Source organism: Orcinus orca, chromosome 14, assembly GCF_937001465.1.
Source record: "Orcinus orca chromosome 14, mOrcOrc1.1, whole genome shotgun sequence".
In the NCBI taxonomy this organism is placed as follows: Eukaryota; Metazoa; Chordata; class Mammalia; order Artiodactyla; family Delphinidae; genus Orcinus; species Orcinus orca.
The window spans coordinates 73,374,601-73,392,325 of NC_064572.1; the positions used below are offsets into that span (position 1 = coordinate 73,374,601).

Sequence of the window (17,725 nt, forward strand, 5' to 3'; positions counted from 1 at the left end):
TCACTTGGAGTAAACAGGGTCGTCTTAATTGTAAGTCCTAAGGTTTTAATGCTAAATCAGGCAACAAGTCAGTGTTTCAGTTTGGCACGGCCAACCGCATGTTCCCCCAAAATAGCCTTTGACACTTTTTAAAGCAAGTCAGTGGTGTACTTAGGCTGTTCACAAAAGGCTTCATTCTTGTCTACAAATGGCAAACCTCCCCTTCATCCCAAGCGTGCCCAGCTCAAGTGAGGTTGGAGAAAAATAGGCACGTCCTCTGTATCAAGGCATTTCTCCAACTCTTACGCTCATCAAAAAGGAAAGATTTTGAAGTATATGGGGAAAGCATGCCTAGGAAAGGCTATCTTGATTTTCATTTAACACACCCGCCCCCCGAGTTTTTTAAAGGTCTGTATTTCTGCATGGCTGAAAACATAGATTCCACCCTGGAGAGATCTCCGGGCTGTTCATGTTACACTCTGAAGCCATGTGTTTTCACATCGTGGCAAAACCCAAGATGTAGGCAGATCCCTTGGCCCCTGTTGGCTTTGGGATTTTAGTCTCTTCATTGTTCTCCACTGTAAACTTATACAGAAAAAGACCTCTGCACCCTGAATATAAGCACAGACAGTAATGTTTTCCCACAGATGCCAACCATGTAGCTAAGCAAGACCCAAGAGTGGTGGGAAAGGGGAAGGAAGGGGGCAGAGGTCCATGAGTGCTGCAGCTGGAAATGAAGGGCTCTCCAGGTGCCCCTAGTGCCCTCCCAGAGGCAGCCACTTCCCTAGGAGGCTTTGTCAGCACAGTGACCACAGGGGCGGATGCAGAGGAGCCCCTCTCCAACATAGGCAGCCCTAGAGCTTCTAAGACCCTGCTTAGCCATACAAGGGGGTGGTTACAAAAATAATAATACCAGCCCTTTACTTTTGGCTATGTGCTCATCACTTCTATGGCTTATCTCATTTAATCCTCACCAGAGCCCTATATGGTAGGCATTATTATTATCCTGAGGCCCAGATTGGTAAGGACTTTGTCCAAGGTCACACAGCTAAAGAGTGGCAGAGAGCCAGGATCCAACCCAGACAGTCCGTTCCAGGGTGCACACTCTTACCCTCATGCTTTGCTGTCTTTCATTCTTTGGAGGTTTCCTACTCTTGTCTTTTAGCATAACCTGATCCCAAGTTTTCTGCCTTGTCACCCTCTCTTCCACTTATCAGTATTTTAGCATTGGGTATAAGATGTTATTATAAGTTACTGACTTCAGGTAATTCACTGTTCTCTTGATCCATTTTGCTTATAAAGTGCCAAAGCAGTTCTTAGCGCTGTGCACTTGTACAGTTTTGATAGCTGGGGTAAACAGACAACCAGGCTGCTGTGTCCCCCGGAGATCATGGCCCAGCTGCCTTTCGAGGTTTCAAACATCTAAACATCCTCAGGACTGACACCTTTGTAAGTGTTCGTGGTCCTCAGTGACTTTCACTTTTGCTTTGTAAATATCTTCCAATGTCCAGATTGATGGATTCTGTAGATAAAATGCCCCAAATCCCTCCCTCCGCTTCCCCCTAAAACAATGGTTCTCCAACTTTTAGGTCTCAGGATGCTTTCACACTCTTAAAAATGATTGAGAGCCCCAAGAGTTCTTGTTTGTATGGGTTACATCTGTGAATATTTTTCATATCAGAAATTGGAACTGAGAAAAATTAAATATGTATGAATCCATTTGTAAATAATGATACTGAACTGATTATATATGAACACATTTTATGAAAAATGACTATATTTTCTAAAACGAAGTGAGAGAGAAGGGGGCATTGATTTACACTATTGCAAATCTCTTTAAAGTCTGGCTTAATGGGGACAGCTGGAGTCCAATGTGCTTCTGCATTAATCCGCTGTGATGTCACACATCTAGTAGCCTCTGGAAAACTCCACTGTACACTCATGAGAGAAGGAGAGTGGGAAAGGCAGATAACATCTTAGTGTTACTATGAAAATAGATTTGATTTCATGGATCCCCTTAAAGGATCCCTGGGCCACATTTTGAGAACCGTGCCCTGAAATATGGCTGATATTTACAAAACCACACTGATGTGAGTAAAGGAGGAACAAGTTCTTATGGAAAAGGCAGGTGGTGTCCTGGACTGCAAATCAGCTTACCTTTCAGCAGTGTCTCCTATGCTCTTCTGGGCTCACAGGCACTTACTTCTCTGCTCCTTTCCTCTAGATCTGTAGGCCGGGCCATGCCACACATGCTCCTTAGATGTCAGAATACTGGGTCTTGTTTTCTGCTAGACCATGAACTTCTTGAGGCCACGAGCCAGGTCTATTTCATCTCATTCTCTAGTATCAAGCATATAATGCCTGGCACATGACAGGTGAATTTTACAGAACTGGACAAGGGTCCATGATAAAGATATTTGCAAACAGTCCAGGCATATGAATATGTTGATTTTTTAAATGAAAACCCAGATACTTCTCTTCTTTCTCTATATCATTCATCTCTTCATCAAATATTTATTGATACCTATAATATGCCAAACACTAGAATAGGTAATGGATACAACAAAGACCAAGACAGACTTGAGCCTTGCTCTTACACAATTCCACTTCATAGAGGAGACAGTCAAGAAACAAATAATTACAGATGGAAAGAAATAAAGAAGCTACCATCACCCAAAGGGGAGGCATGAGGTTGGGCTCCTTCAGTCTGGAGGACTGACTTTACTATTCACTGCTAGTGTGCCATCTCCCTTGGAACCAAAAGAGCCATTTGTTGGTCTATGGGCTATTTAACAGCTGTATTGAGGTATCACTTGTATACCATGAAATTTACCCATTGGAAGCATACAGTTCAATGATTTATAGTAAGTTTATAGAACTGTGCAACCATCACCATGATCTATTTGTAAAACATTTCTGTCACCCCAGTGTTGCCTCTTGCCTGTTTGCTTGAGTCAATCCTGGCTCCAACTCCCAGCCCCAAGCAACCACTGATCTGATTTCTAGGAATTTCATATAAATAGAATCATACAAGATGTAGTCTTTTATATCTAGCTTCTTTTGCTTAGCATAATGTCTTTGAGGTTTATCCATACTGCAGCATGTGTCAGTAGATTGTTACTTATTTTTTCAATTGGGGTATAGTTGCTTTACAATGTTGTGCTAGTTTCCGCTGTACAGAGAAGTGAATCAGCTATGCATATACATATATTCCCTCTTTTTTTTGATTTCCTTCCCATTTAGGTCACCACAGAGCATTGAGTAGAGTTCCCTGTGCTATACAACAGGTTCTCATTAGTTATCTATTTTATACATAGTAGTGTATATATGTCAATCCCAATCTCCCAATTACTTTTTTTTTTAAATAAGTTTATTTATTTATTTTTATTTTTGGCTGCCTCGGGTCTTTGTTGCTACGCGCAGGCTTTTCTCTAGTTCCGCCGAGCGGGGGCTACTCTTTGTTGCTGTGTGCGGGCTTCTCATTGGGTGGCTTCTCGTTTCAGAGCACGGGCTCTAGGCGCACGGGCTTCAGTAGTGGTGGCACGTGGGCTCAGTAGTTGTGGCTCATGGGCTCTAGAGCTTAGGCTCAGTAGTTGTGGCGTACTGGCTTCGTTGCTCTGCAGCATGTGGGATCTTCCTGGACCAGGGCTCAAACCCATGTCCACTGCATTGGCAGGTGGATTCTTAACCACTGCACCACCAGGGAAAGCCCTCCCAATTACTTTTTATTGCTGAGTAGTATTCCACTGTAAGGCTGAACCACGTTTTGTTTATCCATTCACCAGTTGGTGGACACTTAGATTGTTTCAAGTTGTGGACTATTATAAATATGCTGCTGTGAACATTTGCATACAAATTTTGCATAGACATGTGTTTTCATTTCTCTTGGGTAGATACATAAGGGAAGAATTGCTGAGTCATATGGTATGTATATGTTTAACTTTTTTTTTTAACTGCCAAACTTTTCTAAAGTAGATGTACCATTTTACATTCCCCCCAGTAATGTTTGAGGACTGAATGTCCTTGGTATTCTTTGGATTAGGCTTTTTGATTAGAGACATTTAGTGGGTGTGCTGTGCTATCTCATTTTTATTTGCATTTTCCTAATGACTAATGAAAGTGATCATTTTTTTCATATGCTTATTAGCCATTTGTAGTCTTCGGTGAAATGTCTATTCAGCTTTTTTTTTTTTTTTTTACTTATTTATTTTCGGCTGTGTTGGGTCTTCGTTGATGCACCAGGCTTTCTCTAGTTATGGAGAGCGGGGGCTGCTCTTCATTTCGGTGCGCAGGCTTCTCATTGTGCTGGCTTCTCTTTGTTGTGGAGCACGGACTCTAGGCACATGGGCTTCAGTGGTTGTGGCATGCGGGCTCAGTAGTTGTGGCTCACGGGCTCTAGGGCACAGGCTCAGTAATTGTGGCACATGGGCTTAGTTGCTCCGCAGCATGTGGGGTCTTCCCGGACCAAGGGTCAAACCCGTGTCCCCTGCATTGGCAGGCGGACTCCCAACCACTGTACCACCAGGGAAGTCCTATTCAGCTCTTTTTTAATTTTATAATTTTTTAATTGGGTTATTTGTCTTCTTAGTGTTGAATTTTGAGTTTTCATTTTTATGGTCCTGGCTAGTAGTCTTTTATTGGATATGTGCTTTGCAAATATTTTCGCCCAGGCTATGGCTTGTCCTTTTACTTTCTTAATGGTGAATTTTGAAAAGTAAAAGCTTTTAATTTTGGTAAAGTCAATTTATCAATTTCTTATTTTATGGATTGTGCTTTTAGTGTCTTACCTAAGAAATCTTTGCCTATCCCAGGGTCACAAAGACTTTCTTCCAGAAGTTTTATAGTTTTAGCTCTTATATTCAGGTCTATGGTCTATTTTGAATATTTGCACATAGTGTGAGATAATCGTCTAAGTTTTTGTTGTTTTTTTTTAATATGGGTATTTAATTCTCCTAGCACCATTGAATTACCTTGGATCTTTTGTCAAAAATGAATTGGTCATAGGGCTTCCCTGGTGGCGCAGTGGTTGGGCGTCCGCCTGCCGATGCAGGGGACGCGGGTTCGTGCCCCGGTCCGGGAGGATCCCACGTGCCACGGAGCGGCTGGGCCCGTGAGCCATGGCCGCTGAGCCTGCGCGTCCGGAGCCTGTGCTCCGCAACGGGAGAGGCCACAACAGTGAGAGGCCCGCGCACAGCAAAAAAACAAAAAAAAGAAAAAAGAAAAATGAATTGGTTATAAATGTAAACGTTTATTTTTGGAATTTCTATCTTGTCCCATTGATCTATATATCTGTCCTTATACCAATACTATACTATCTTGATTACTGTGGCTTTATAGTAAGTTTGAAATCAGGTGATGTAAGTCCTCCAATTTATTCTTTTTCAAAATTGTTTTGGCCATTCTAGTTCTTTCCATTTACATATACATTTAATTTATTTTTCAATTTCCACAGAAAAAGTCTGCTAATATTTTGATATGAACTGCTTTGAATTGCCATCTTAACAATATTGATTTTTCCAACTCATGAATATGGACTTGTTCTCCATTTATTTAGATCTTTAATTTTTCTCAGCAATGTGTGGTAGATTTCAGCATGCAGGTCTTATTTTGTTAAACTTACTCCCAAGTTCTGTATTCTTTTTGATTTTATTTGAATTAAATTTTCTTAATTTTATTTGCCTACTGTTCACTGCTAGTACATAGAAGCACAATTGATTTTTGTATGTTGATCTTGTATCTTGCAGCCTTGCTAAATTCATTTATTAGTTCCAGTAGCTTTTTTGTAGATCCCTTAGGATTTTCTACATACAGAATCATGTCATCTGTAATGAAGATAATTTTACTTCTTCCTTTATAATCAGGATGCTTTTTATTTCTTTCTTATGCCTGGTTGCATTGGCTACAACCTCCAGTACAAGGCTGAGTAGGAGTAGGAAGAGCAGATCCTCTTTCCTCCTTCCATATCTTAAGGGGAAATCATTCAGTCTTTCATCATTAAGTATGCTATTAGCTATTGGTTTTTCATGAATGCCCTTTATCAGGTTGAAGAAGTTCCCTTTTATTCCAGTTTGTTGAGAGTTCCTATCATGAATAGGTATTGGATTTTGCCAAATGTTTTCTCTGTGTCTAATAAGATGATCATGTGTTTTTGTCCTTTATACTATTAATGCAGTATATTACATTAATTGATTTTCATATGTTAAACCAACCTTGCATTACTGGGATAAATCCCACTTGGTCATGTTGTTTAATCCTTTTAATATGTTGCTGGACTCATTTTGATAATTTTTTTTTTTTTTGCGATATGCGGGCCTCTCACTGTTGTGGTCTCTCCCGTTGCGGAGCACAGGCTCCGGACGTGCAGGCTCAGCGGCCATGGCTCACGGGCCCAGCCACTCCCCAGCATGTTGGAGCTTCCCGGACCGGGGCACGAACCTGTGTCCCCTGCATCGGCAGGCAGACTCTCAACCACTGCGCCACCAGGGAAGCCCCCATTTTGATAATATTTATAAAGGATGTTGGTGTCTTATGTTCATGTTGGGCATTTCTTGTGATGTCTTTAGCTTCTGTATCAGGGTAATACTGACCTCATAGATGAGTTGGGAAGTGTTCTCTCCTCCCTTATTTTCTAAGAGAGTTTACATAGGATAAGTATTGTTTTTTTGTGTTTTTTTAGGATAAGCATTATTTTTTTCTTTAAATATGTGGTAGGATTCATTATTTAAGCCATACGATGCTGGGCTTTTCTTTGTGAGAAGTTTTAAAATTACTAATCCAATTTATTTCCTTGTCATAGGTCTGTTCAGATTTTCTGTGTCTTCTTAAGTCATGGTTTATAGTGTGTTTATTTCTGGGAATTTGTACATTTCACCTAAATTGTCTAGTTTTTGGTATAAAATTGTTCCAAATATTTCCTTATAGTCCTTTTAATTTTTATTAAGTCAGTAGTGATGTTCCTCTTTCATTCTTGATATTGGTAATCATGTCTTCTTCCTCTTTTTGGTCATTCTGGCTAAAAGTTTATCAGTTTTGTTGATCTTTTCAAGGAGCCAACTTTTGATTTCATTTATTTTCAGTTTCCTGTCTCGTTGATTTCTGCTCTAACCCTTAGTCCTTTTTTTCTGCTTATATTGGGCTTAATTTGCTCTTTTTCTAATTTCTTAATGTGGTGGCTTAGATAATTAATTTGAAACTTTTTTTTCCAAATTAGGCAAATAAATTTTTTACTAAGTTCTGCTTTGTTACATCCCACAAGTATTGATTGTTATTGCTTTGTTTTCATTCATTTCAAAACACTTTATAATTCCCATTGTAATTTCTTATTTGACTCATGAATTCCTTAGAAGTCTCTTACTTAATTTTCTAATATTTGGGGATTTCCCAAATTACTTTCTTTTGTTGTGGATTTCTAATTTAGGCCTATTGTGATTGCAGAACATACTTTTTATGATTTAACTTCTTTTTAATTTGTTGAGACTTGTTTTATGGCCTACATATGGTCTATGCTGGGGGATATTCCATGTAATTTTTTAAAGAATATATACTCTGCTCTCATCAAGTGAGGTGTTCTATAAAAGTTAATTAGGTCGGGCTTCCCTGGTGGCGCAGTGGTTGAGAGTCCGCCTGCCGATGCAGGGGACACAGGTTCGTGCCCCGGTCCGGGAAGATCCCACATGCCGCGGAGCGGCTGGGCCCGTAAGCCATGGCCGCTGAGCCTGCGCGTCCGGAGCCTGTGCTCCGCAACGGGAGAGGCCACAGCTGTGAGAGGCCCACGTACCACACAAAAAAATAACAATAAAAAAAAAAAAAAGTTAATTAGGTCAAGTTGGCTGATAGTGTTGAAGTCTTCTATATCTTTACTGATTTTCTGTCTAGTTATTCTGTCAGTTTTTCAAGAGCAGAGTATTGAGATCTCCAGGTATAATTATTGAACTCTCTATTTCTCTTTTCTTCAATCAATTTTTGCTTCATGTATTTCAGGACTTGGTTGTTAGGTATTTATATGTTTATAATTGCCATATCTTCTTGATACACTGACCCTATTATATTTATGAAATGACCCTCTTTTTCTCTAGGAATGTTTCTTGTCCTAAAGTCCATTTGTCTGATATTAATATAGACATTCCAATGCTCTTAAGTTTACTATTTGCATGGTATATATATTTCCTTCTTTTAACTTTCAACCTATATGTGCTTTTAAATCTAAAGTGTGTCTCTTTACACAGCATATGTTCTTGTAGACAGCATAAAGTTGGATCTTTTTTATCCAGTCTGACGATCTGCTGTTGATTGAATTATTTAGTCCAGTAACATTTGTATGATTTTTTATCTTGCTGGATTTATGTCTGCCATTTTGCTCTTTGTTTTCTATATGCCTCATATCTTTTTTTCCTCTCATTCTTCTTTTCTGCTTTCTTTTTTAAAATAGATTTTTTGTGTGTGTATACCATTTTAATTCATCTGCTGATTTCTTAACTATATTTTGTTTTTTTGGCTGCATTAGGTGTTCGTTGCTCTGCACAGGCTTTCTCTAGTTGTGGCGAGCAGGGTCTACTCTTCATTGCGGTGCACGGGCTTCTCATTGCAGTGGCTTCTTTTGTTGCGGAGCACAGGCTCTAGGCACACGGGCTTCAGTAGTTGCAGCACGTGGGCTCAGTAGCTGTAGCATGCAGGCCCTAGAGCGCAGGCTCAGTAGTTGTGGCACACAAGCTTAGTTGCTCCACGGCATGTGGGATCTTCCCGGACCAGGGATAAAACCCATGTCCCCTGCATTGGTAGGCGGATTCTTAACCACTGCGCCACCAGGGAAGTCCCTTAACTACATTTTTTATAGTTATTTTCTTACTCTTTGCTCTAGGAATTGCAATATATCTTCTACCTTTTCACAATCTACTTTAGCTTACTACTGACTTAGTTCTAATAAAATATAGCAAGTTTATTCCAATATGGCCATTTTTCCCCTCTTCCTTTGTACTATAATTGTCAAATCTGTATATATTATAAACCAAACAATACTGATGGTTGTCCTTATAATTATTGCTTATGCAGTCTTTATGTTCTTTAAAGAAATTAAGGGAAGATAAGAGAAAATATATATACAGTCTTCTATATTTACCCACATATTTACCATTTCCAGTGTTCTTCATTTCTTTCTCTGGATATGAGTTACCCTGCGGTGTCATTTCCTTTCAGCCTGAAGGACTTCATTTAGTATATCTTGTAAGGCTAACAAAAAATTCCCTCACTATTTATCTAGAAATGTCTTTATGTCACCCTCATTTGTGATTAATGCTATTGCTAGATATGGGATTCTTGGTAGACAGGTTACTCCCACACCCACATTTTTACCACTTTGAATATGTTCATCTGTCTTCTCCCTCCATTGTTTCTGGTGAGAATTCAGCTATCAATCATAATGTAGTTTGCTTGTACATAACGAGTTATTTTTGTCTTGCTGCTTTCAAGATTTTCTCTCTCCCTTCTCCTTCTCCTTCCCTCTCCCTCTCCCACTGCACATGTGTTGATATTCTTGCCCTTGTCACACAGGTCTCTGAGGCTCTGCTCATTTTTCTTCAATTTTTTTTTATCTTTCTCATCTTCAGATTGGATGATTTCTATTGGCAAATGTTCAAGTTCACTGATTCCTGTTCATTTAATTTATTGTATTTTTCAACTGTAGAATTTTTATAGTTCCTCTTTCTCTATTGAGATTCCCTATCTGTTGAAGCATTGTCATCATAATTTCTTTTAATTCTTTAAATACAGCTTCCTTTAAGACTTTGACTAAGTTACACTAGCTGCTTTGAAGTCCTTGTCTGCTAAACCAACATCAAAGTCACTCAGAATCAGTTTGTATTGACTGCTTTTTTTTCCCCTTGAATATAGATCATCCTTTTTCATCTTTCTTTTCTTTTTGTCATGTCATAATTTTTTGTTTAAAACTAAACATTTTAGATGATATGTTGCAACAACTCAGGGTTCTGATAGTTTTAAGTAGCTTGCCTGAACATAATCTGCAGGATCTATCTCCCCTGCAGTCTGCTCGGTTGTTGCTTTTTTTTTTTTTAATTCTTATTTTTATTTTATGAGCCTGGCTTCCTAGGGGTTGCCCCTTTGCACACATAGCTTAGTGGCCAGCCAATGGCTGAGCAAAGACTGTGCTCAAAAACCTTGAACCCGTAAGGCTTCCATCCTCTGCCAAGCGATCTGTATGTGGGTTGAAGAGAACATTCAAAGTTCAGCCAGTTCTCAAGCCTGCCTTGGCTTTGACTTTTCACTGGGGTCTCCCAGGTCTCCCCAGCATATACGCATACTTTCCCAATCAACAAAAGATGTGTGGAGAGCTTATCTGGCACATCTATGGCTCTCTCATTTCCAGAACCTCCCCATCACATTTTTGGTTGATCTGTCACTCATCCCGACCAGGACTGCCACCTCAGGCCAGCAAAACTGTGCTGTTTCCCCCATTCATTTTCCTACAGAGTTTGCTACTTTTATTGGCAATGCCACTGGCTTTTGCCTTCTGCTCCAAATCAAGTCAGCCTCCTCTGGCAGTCCTGCCCTGATAAAACCATCTTCCTAGCCAACTAAGCCAGAGGGTGAGGTGGGGATCTTCTTACCCAAAGTTCTGTCAGCTTTCTATGAATAAACACTTCTCAGTTTGTGTTTTGCCTTCAGTCATTATCCAGGGCCCTGAAAAGATTGTTTTAACAATTGTTCAGTTTTAAACTTGTTTTGGGGGGAGTGAATTTGTTGACCTCTTCACTCGGAGCTGGAAGTCCCCTGTCGAAGAATTTTGCTAGTCTGTATAAAGTATGTAGGATGTGGTTGCAATGAAAGGCCTTAGCCTTGACTCCTTGTGGCTTTTGGCCCCTTACTTCCCAGAATTCCCAGCCCTCCTCCTCAAAGAGCTTCCAGTGGCTGAGGTTCCCTGAGAACTGGTAATGACCAGCTCCACGAGCTTTCACTCCATTCATTTCCCCATCGGCAGTGTGACTGTCAAAATCGAATCTTTGCATGTGCTTACATCAGCTTCAAATCCAGGGCAGCACTTTGCCCATTAACTGACCCAAAGGCAACAGGTGGGACCTGTTTTTGGCAGAACTGTTGAAGAAAAATGGCCTAGTCATCAGCCTGTTTCATTTATCTCTATCATCTGGGAATACAATATAGATAGTATCAGACTCAACAAAAGGTACATTCTATTTTCAGTTTTTTGTCTAGACGGAGAAGACTAAGCACTTGGATATCTGAAATACCTACCATGAAAAATAAGAAAGATGGGCGCAGTGGAAGGCCAGAGGGGGGAGCACTGCTTGTTCGCTTTCTCTCCCTATGTTCTTTTTTTTTTAAAGAAAAAAGTTCAACCCCACCACCCACTCGTCAGGTGATTGGAGACTGTAGTTGTAAAAATGTGCTGCAGGCAGAAGTTCTGAAAAATCCCAGAAAGTGTTGAAAACATCTCTAAACAAGGTATTTTTCTCCTGCACCTTTCTTGCTAAAGGTCCCAATTGCTGCCCAGAAAACTAGTGAGAATGTTAGCTGCCAAATAAAAAATTTATGACAGTGTTTGGCAAAGGACTATCTCGCTGCTTGTTTTATACATTTCCACAAGGCACTTGAAGGCAGCCTCTTTCTCCTTCTCCCTCCTCCTCCCACACTTTGGGTACATATACCTTACTGATCACTGTTCTGGGTTTGTTCTCTAATAAAAGAGCAAACTCCTATAAAGTAGGATTAAACAATATAACTTTTTTCCCTTCAGTAACCTCGGAAAATGTGAGGGAAGTGTTTTCAAATATGATGCGTTGCATAGAAGGGGAAAGAAATGCTGGGTTCGCTTGTTTAGAATAGGCCCATGTATACAAAAAAAAAAGAACCTTTCGATTAATGACCGGAGACGCTTAGTGGCAGAAGGAATCTTAGAAATCCTCCAGTTCTTGCAAACCCCTGCAGTCAACACTTTGCAGACAAGGAAATGGGGACCCAGAAGGAGACAGTGTCCTGCCTAAGGTCACACAGGCCGAGCCCACCTGGGAAGAGAGCCTGGCTCTCACCTGGGTACCACGCTGTACCCGCCACATCACACCACAGCTCGCGTCACTTTTGTTTGTTGGGGATCCCCCCAAGCCTGTGCACTTACAGTGTGTTTTATGAGCATTAGCATTCTAGGCTATTCTACTTTATGAAAATTAAAACATTTTCTTCCCCAAAACTCTTTTTTAAAAATCTAACGCGTTAAAAGTGAGTCAAGATAGGGCAACAATACTACTGAAATGGCACTGCCTGCCTGTGTCAATTAAACCTCCAGGCTGTGTCATTAAATGTTTACGTGAACCTTTCAAAAGGATAGGGGGTTGGGGGGAGGTGTTTAGAAAAAAAGTTTTGAAGCGAGTTTGAATGTTGATTACATAGGTTGGTGATCACCCTGCAATATTTTGCCTGCCTGAGAAAGCAAAATTATGTCTCAGTCTTTTCAAAACAGTTATCAGATTATGCTCTCAGTTGTTAATTAGTGCCGTTTAGCACGCATTTCATCATTCTTACTTATTCAGAAGCCTGGCTGCACCCTTGTTCCTTGCCTGGCTTCTGTCCGCAGAAGCATCTGCTGTGACCGTCGCACGCACGCCCGGCAACGCTGAAGCACGGGGCCAGGGCTGCGGCTGCCTTTTGCTGTGGCTGAGTTAAGGAAGCGAGTGTTATTTGATATAAAGTGCTGCGGACAGACCAGAAGTAAGCGGATTATTTCAGGCAGCGTTAGGAGGTAACTGGAGGAAGATTAGCTCTCCATGAGGCAGATATCATAAGCAAATTAGAAAACCTCCCCAATTAGTACAAGAAACCCAGATTTGTGCTGTTTGTGATCTTCTGCTGAAAGGCAAAGTGTCGACGTTATAGGCTCGAGTCTTGATTTAAGTTGAAATGTTGGCATTTCCTATCAGTGCGTGTTAGCATCTGAGGCTGTGTACTGGCTTAGTAAGCGAAGTAAATCCCTATTCTCCCTGGCTGCCAAGTCTTCCCCATTCCAACGTTCTGTACATTGGTAAGGTTTTCTTTGGCCCTGGAATAACCTCTAGGGCATATTATAATATTTCGATGCTGGGAATATTCAACATGACTCCAATATCCCACACTTAATCTCTCTTTCGTCTGTCTTACGGCACATGTGTCATGCTGAAGTCATAAAAACGGAGTGTGCAAAATGCCAGATGCTACAAACGCAATTATATACTTAAAACTAGCTTCCTCGGGGCACTGCTTGAAATCTGAACTGCGCCCTGTTTTCTCAAACAGGGTGACACTTTTCTGCTAAGCTACCGATCGATCGTGTGCTCTGACAGGAAGCACAGGTCCCCTTCTGAGGCCACCATGCACACGCAAGTCATTCTAGAATTCAGAACAGGCACTCTCATCCTTGCAACATCATGGCAGTCCCAGACGTGTTTCTGTTTTATTCTCCGAATGCGCTGTGTAGTCTCCGGTGTCTTGACCTCTGATGTTTTGCACAAGTTGTATGTGGCAAAAGCCCTCAGCAGACCAAGCCTGACTTGTCTAAAGAAAATGGGGTAGCTGTACTCCTCGTTTGAAGATTTGAAATGCATTCCAAATAAACTTTTCACCAGAATTCGAACAACCGCAAAGCTCAGAATTTATTTTGCAGTCTTATCCAAGGAGGAAGGTAATGTTTTTGTCTCTGTGTGTGGAGGCTGATAAACAGTGCCTATTTTTCTGGCTGTAAACATAGTGCATATTCATTACAAAAAAATTTGGAAAATGTGGTGAGTCACAGAAGATTTTTTTTAAATCACCATGATCTAAACACAATCATTACTTTCATTTCAATGTATTTCTTTCCAGATTTTGTTCAAGTTTATCCTTTTGTAAAATTAGGATCCTAATATTCATAGTGTTTTTAATCTTTGCTTTTTACCTAATATATCATGCGCAAGAAAATTGGTGGTCTTAATGACAAGCAGAATAGGACAAGACACTCTCATACCTTCTGAATGATCAAGAACAAATTTATTCAGTGTAGTTTTAGTATTCTACTTCAGTATATATTTTTCTTTGAAAATTATCAGTATCCCAATGGTATTTATGGCAACTTTCAACTCACCAATGTTATATGAAATACTGTCATATCACTCTATTTCTTTGAGAAGAACTTTGCATTTTCTCTGGTTTTACATGCGTGATCTAATTTGAACATCACAAGAAGCTTTCAGGTAGGGAAAAAAAAAAAAAGAACAGATGTTGTTATCCCTGATTTGATTCATAAATGCAAAGTGAGCTACAGTATAAGATACACCGTGATGCCAGCCATTATTCTTCCCACCACGCACTGCACATGGTCTTTGAAACTGGAACTCATTTTAATTTATTTTCTTTATTTTATTTGTGGCTGCGTTGGGTCTTCATTGCTGCGCGCGGGCTTTCTCTAGTTGCGGTGAGCGGCGGCTACTCTTGATTGTGGTGCACGGGCTTCTCATTGTGGTGACTTCTCTTGTTGCGGAGCACGGGCTCTAGGTGCGCAGGCTTCAGTAGTTATGGCTCACAGGGTCTAGAGCGCAGTCTCAGTAGTTGTGGCGCATGGGCTAAGTTGCTCCGCGGCATGTGGGATCTTCCCGGGGCTCGAACCCGTGTCCCCTGCATTGGCAGGCGGATTCTTAACCACTGCACCATCAGGGAAGCCCCTGGACCTCATTTTAAATACCAGCTTTGCCACTGACTAGCTGTGCAATCTTGGGCAAATTAACCTCCCTAAGCCTCAGTTTTCTTCTTTGGAAAATCGTAACATTGATATCTTTGTCACAGATTTGTAACGAGGATTAAATAAAAGAATTTGTGTGAAGTACTTTGGAAAGCATAAGGCACCAAAAAAGTTAATTTTTTTCCTCACACATTCTCTCTTTCTTATAACATTGTGAAGAAAGTATTATGTTTCTTTTTCCAATTTACTCAATTCTTAGTTTAGCATTATTTTAAATAATAATTATATATGTAATAATATACAATTTAAGAAAATGTAAAAATACATAATAGAAAGCAAAAAACACTCGCCAACCAAATACAAACACTGGTACTGCTTGGCTACACTTCCTTCCAGTCTTTCTTTAATATTTTCTGTGCAAAGGCTTGCCATTTGTTTTTAGACATGTCAATTAGTGCCTTAAACTAAGGAATATGGCTGGTAGTTAAGGCATGTGTTTTAGAGAACATGGTCTGCATGCCACCACACCCTGTTCTTGCTTCTAGATCTCAAAAGAGGTGTCCCTTTGGAATCCTACTTCCATTGGCAGTAAACCAAAATGGGGAGTCAGATGCGTGGTCATGGCGGGGGTGCGATGAGGATGTCTCCAGAACCTGAGGTATCTGAATGCATTGATGAGTCCCTCACCCACTGGTCCTGTGGCCTTGGAGTAAATTGTGTAAAACCCAGCCCACCCATTCACGAAACCAGCTTCTCTGACAATAGAAAGGGGTTGGACTTCAGAAGCCACAATCTGTCAGGCCCAAATTCGGCCTCGTTGTCACCCAGGGCATGGGCAACTCAGAATTACGACACTCAGGTATCTTCAACCACTGGGAAGAAAAGCCTTTCCTAGACCCTTAAAAGGTGTTCTGTTCAAGCTGAAAGGAAAATACCTACAGCCAAGCATCTCCTGTCAGCTAAGTTGATAGTTCTCTATCAAGTCAACCATTAGTGAATACATTGGTTCTCCTTTTTTTTTTTTTCTTTTTTTGCGGTTCTGCCTTGGCTATTCCCAAGACTTCTCTGAACCAGTTGGGCAAAATTGATTTTTATTAGTTCCACTGGCCTTGTGGAAAATTATCTCATGAACTGGTTTTTATAGGAAGACTCAAAGCACAGCACAGGGTAAAAAATAAGCCTATAGCAGTCAAAACTGTTGTCTGAAATGTCTTCAGACTGGAAGGCTGAATTTATTGCACAAAACAAGTACTAGCAAGGCGGAGGTGTGCATTCCTGCTCATTATCACTGGAAAGGAGAACCAAAAAGCCGAGTAAAAAATTAAATTTTAATAATGCCACTGATATTTTCTAAATCTTTCCTGACAGAAAGATTCTCATTATTTTTATCTGTCTCCGAGTAGGTTCTTTTAGTGCCATCTCAGAAATGGCCTCAGCTATGATTGTTTTCTAGGCTTTAAAGCATCTGAAAAACCAAATATATACAGAGAGAAATATGCTTTAGATTGTTCAAGGAAGGGCCGTGACCGTGGTAACATTTCAGCTTGCGTATCTGCAGCCAACATTTGCTGGGAACGCCTTCTGCTTCCAAAAGGAGGTCCGTGTTATTAAGACAATTGAAGTAAATCCCCAAACAAAGGGGACCACGATCCACTGCACTTGGCTACGGAGGAACTCAGGAGTCCCAAGTTTGGGTTCACTCTGGAAACTGCCCCATGCTGGCCACAAAAGGAGATTCAAGAAAAAATGGAATTATCTTATTGTTTCGGTAAACGTGCAAACTCGCCTTCCAAGTATCACATAGTACAGAATTGTTTGGGGGATAGGAGGGAAGATAAAGCCAGAATCATTAAAGTAGCCAACCCACAAAAATGTGAATTTTTTTGTTTGTTTTCTTAGTTTTTTAGTGCCTGTGTATAAACCTGTCTTGGTCCCAAAAGGATTTACAGCAATTTACCAAAATGTATACAATAGATTTTCTATATAGTAAATGAAGTCCGGGGGGAGGTTAACACACAAACTGTGGAATAGCCCATAAGTTTGTGAGAAGTGGGCCACAGATTTATCTCCAGGCATCTGGCAGGCGACTTGAAGAGGAAGACGGTTTCAGTTAGATGCGTCAACATCCATGAGCTGAAAACACAGCTCCTTCCTCCTTCCCCCGACCCCAGCACCTTCCCATGGGACCTCATCACAGGGACACATGCCGTGCAGGGTAGTAAACATGTTCAAGAGCATCCCTACAGGAAACACGAGTTCCACAGGGCTGTCTCCTGCTGTCCCTCCGTCCAAGCAGGTGGCGTGGTGCCGAGCACAGCCAAGCGCGCATGCGCGAGCCTGAGCAAAGCCAGTGGTGCAGGCTCTCGCGGGCTCCGCTCCTCCAGAGGAGACTCCTGTGTCTCGAGAAGGGGGGGACCCCATTCGTTAGGCCCCTCGATCAACCCTGTTTCCCTAGGCTGGACTTCTGACGAGTGTTCGGCAGGGGAGTTTGAGGCTCTACCCAACTCCATTAGAAACCTCCAATGACACCCCCTTAAGCCGGTAAATAGGGCGCCCACGTAGGGGTCTGGGTTTCACCATCTGCTTGTGAAAATGAAGGCCAGGGAGCTTGAGGCCAGTACCTCCAAAGAATGACAGAGGAAAGAAGGGCTTCTTCTAAGATTCAGGCTGCTTTTCGGCTCAGTCTCTGGAAAGAGCCCTCCTGACTTGTTGGTTTTTCTATTCGCTGCAGTAAAGGAGCTGAGTTCAAAGGCCGCAGTATTCCTTGGCAGTTTGTTTTCTTTCTTTTTATCAAGTCCACAGGTGTGGATGTCAGCAAACATCCTCAGGGATGCTTGGGTCACATATATTTACTACCACTTGAGAGAGGGGGAAACTGAGGCCCATTTCCTTGTTTTTCACAAGATCACACAACAGATTGGGCGTGGAGGCCATCCTGCAAACCTCTTTGCCACTCACCCTCCAAAAGACACCACTTGGTTTCCCATCTCAGGCCCACTGACTTATAAGACGTTTCACATAAAATGTACACCCTCC

General features: G+C 41.2%; 1 protein-coding gene across 11 annotated transcripts in view; it reads left to right on the plus strand.

Moving 5' to 3' along the window:
• Nucleotides 1–17,725, plus strand: part of VTI1A (vesicle transport through interaction with t-SNAREs 1A) — a 376,929-nt gene that overhangs the window by 326,162 nt on the left and 33,042 nt on the right. For 4 of the 11 annotated variants that reach the window (XR_007471300.1, XR_007471302.1, XR_007471301.1 and 1 more), the window contains exon 9: nt 15,235–15,347. The exons of the other annotated variants lie outside the window; for them this stretch is intronic. Coding sequence is in view for 1 of the 4 variants with exons in the window: in XM_033421031.2 (XP_033276922.1) it covers nt 15,235–15,346 (112 nt within the window). In the remaining 3 variants the exon portion in view is untranslated. The remainder of the gene's footprint in view (nt 1–15,234; nt 15,348–17,725) is intronic. 11 annotated transcript variants of the gene reach the window in all.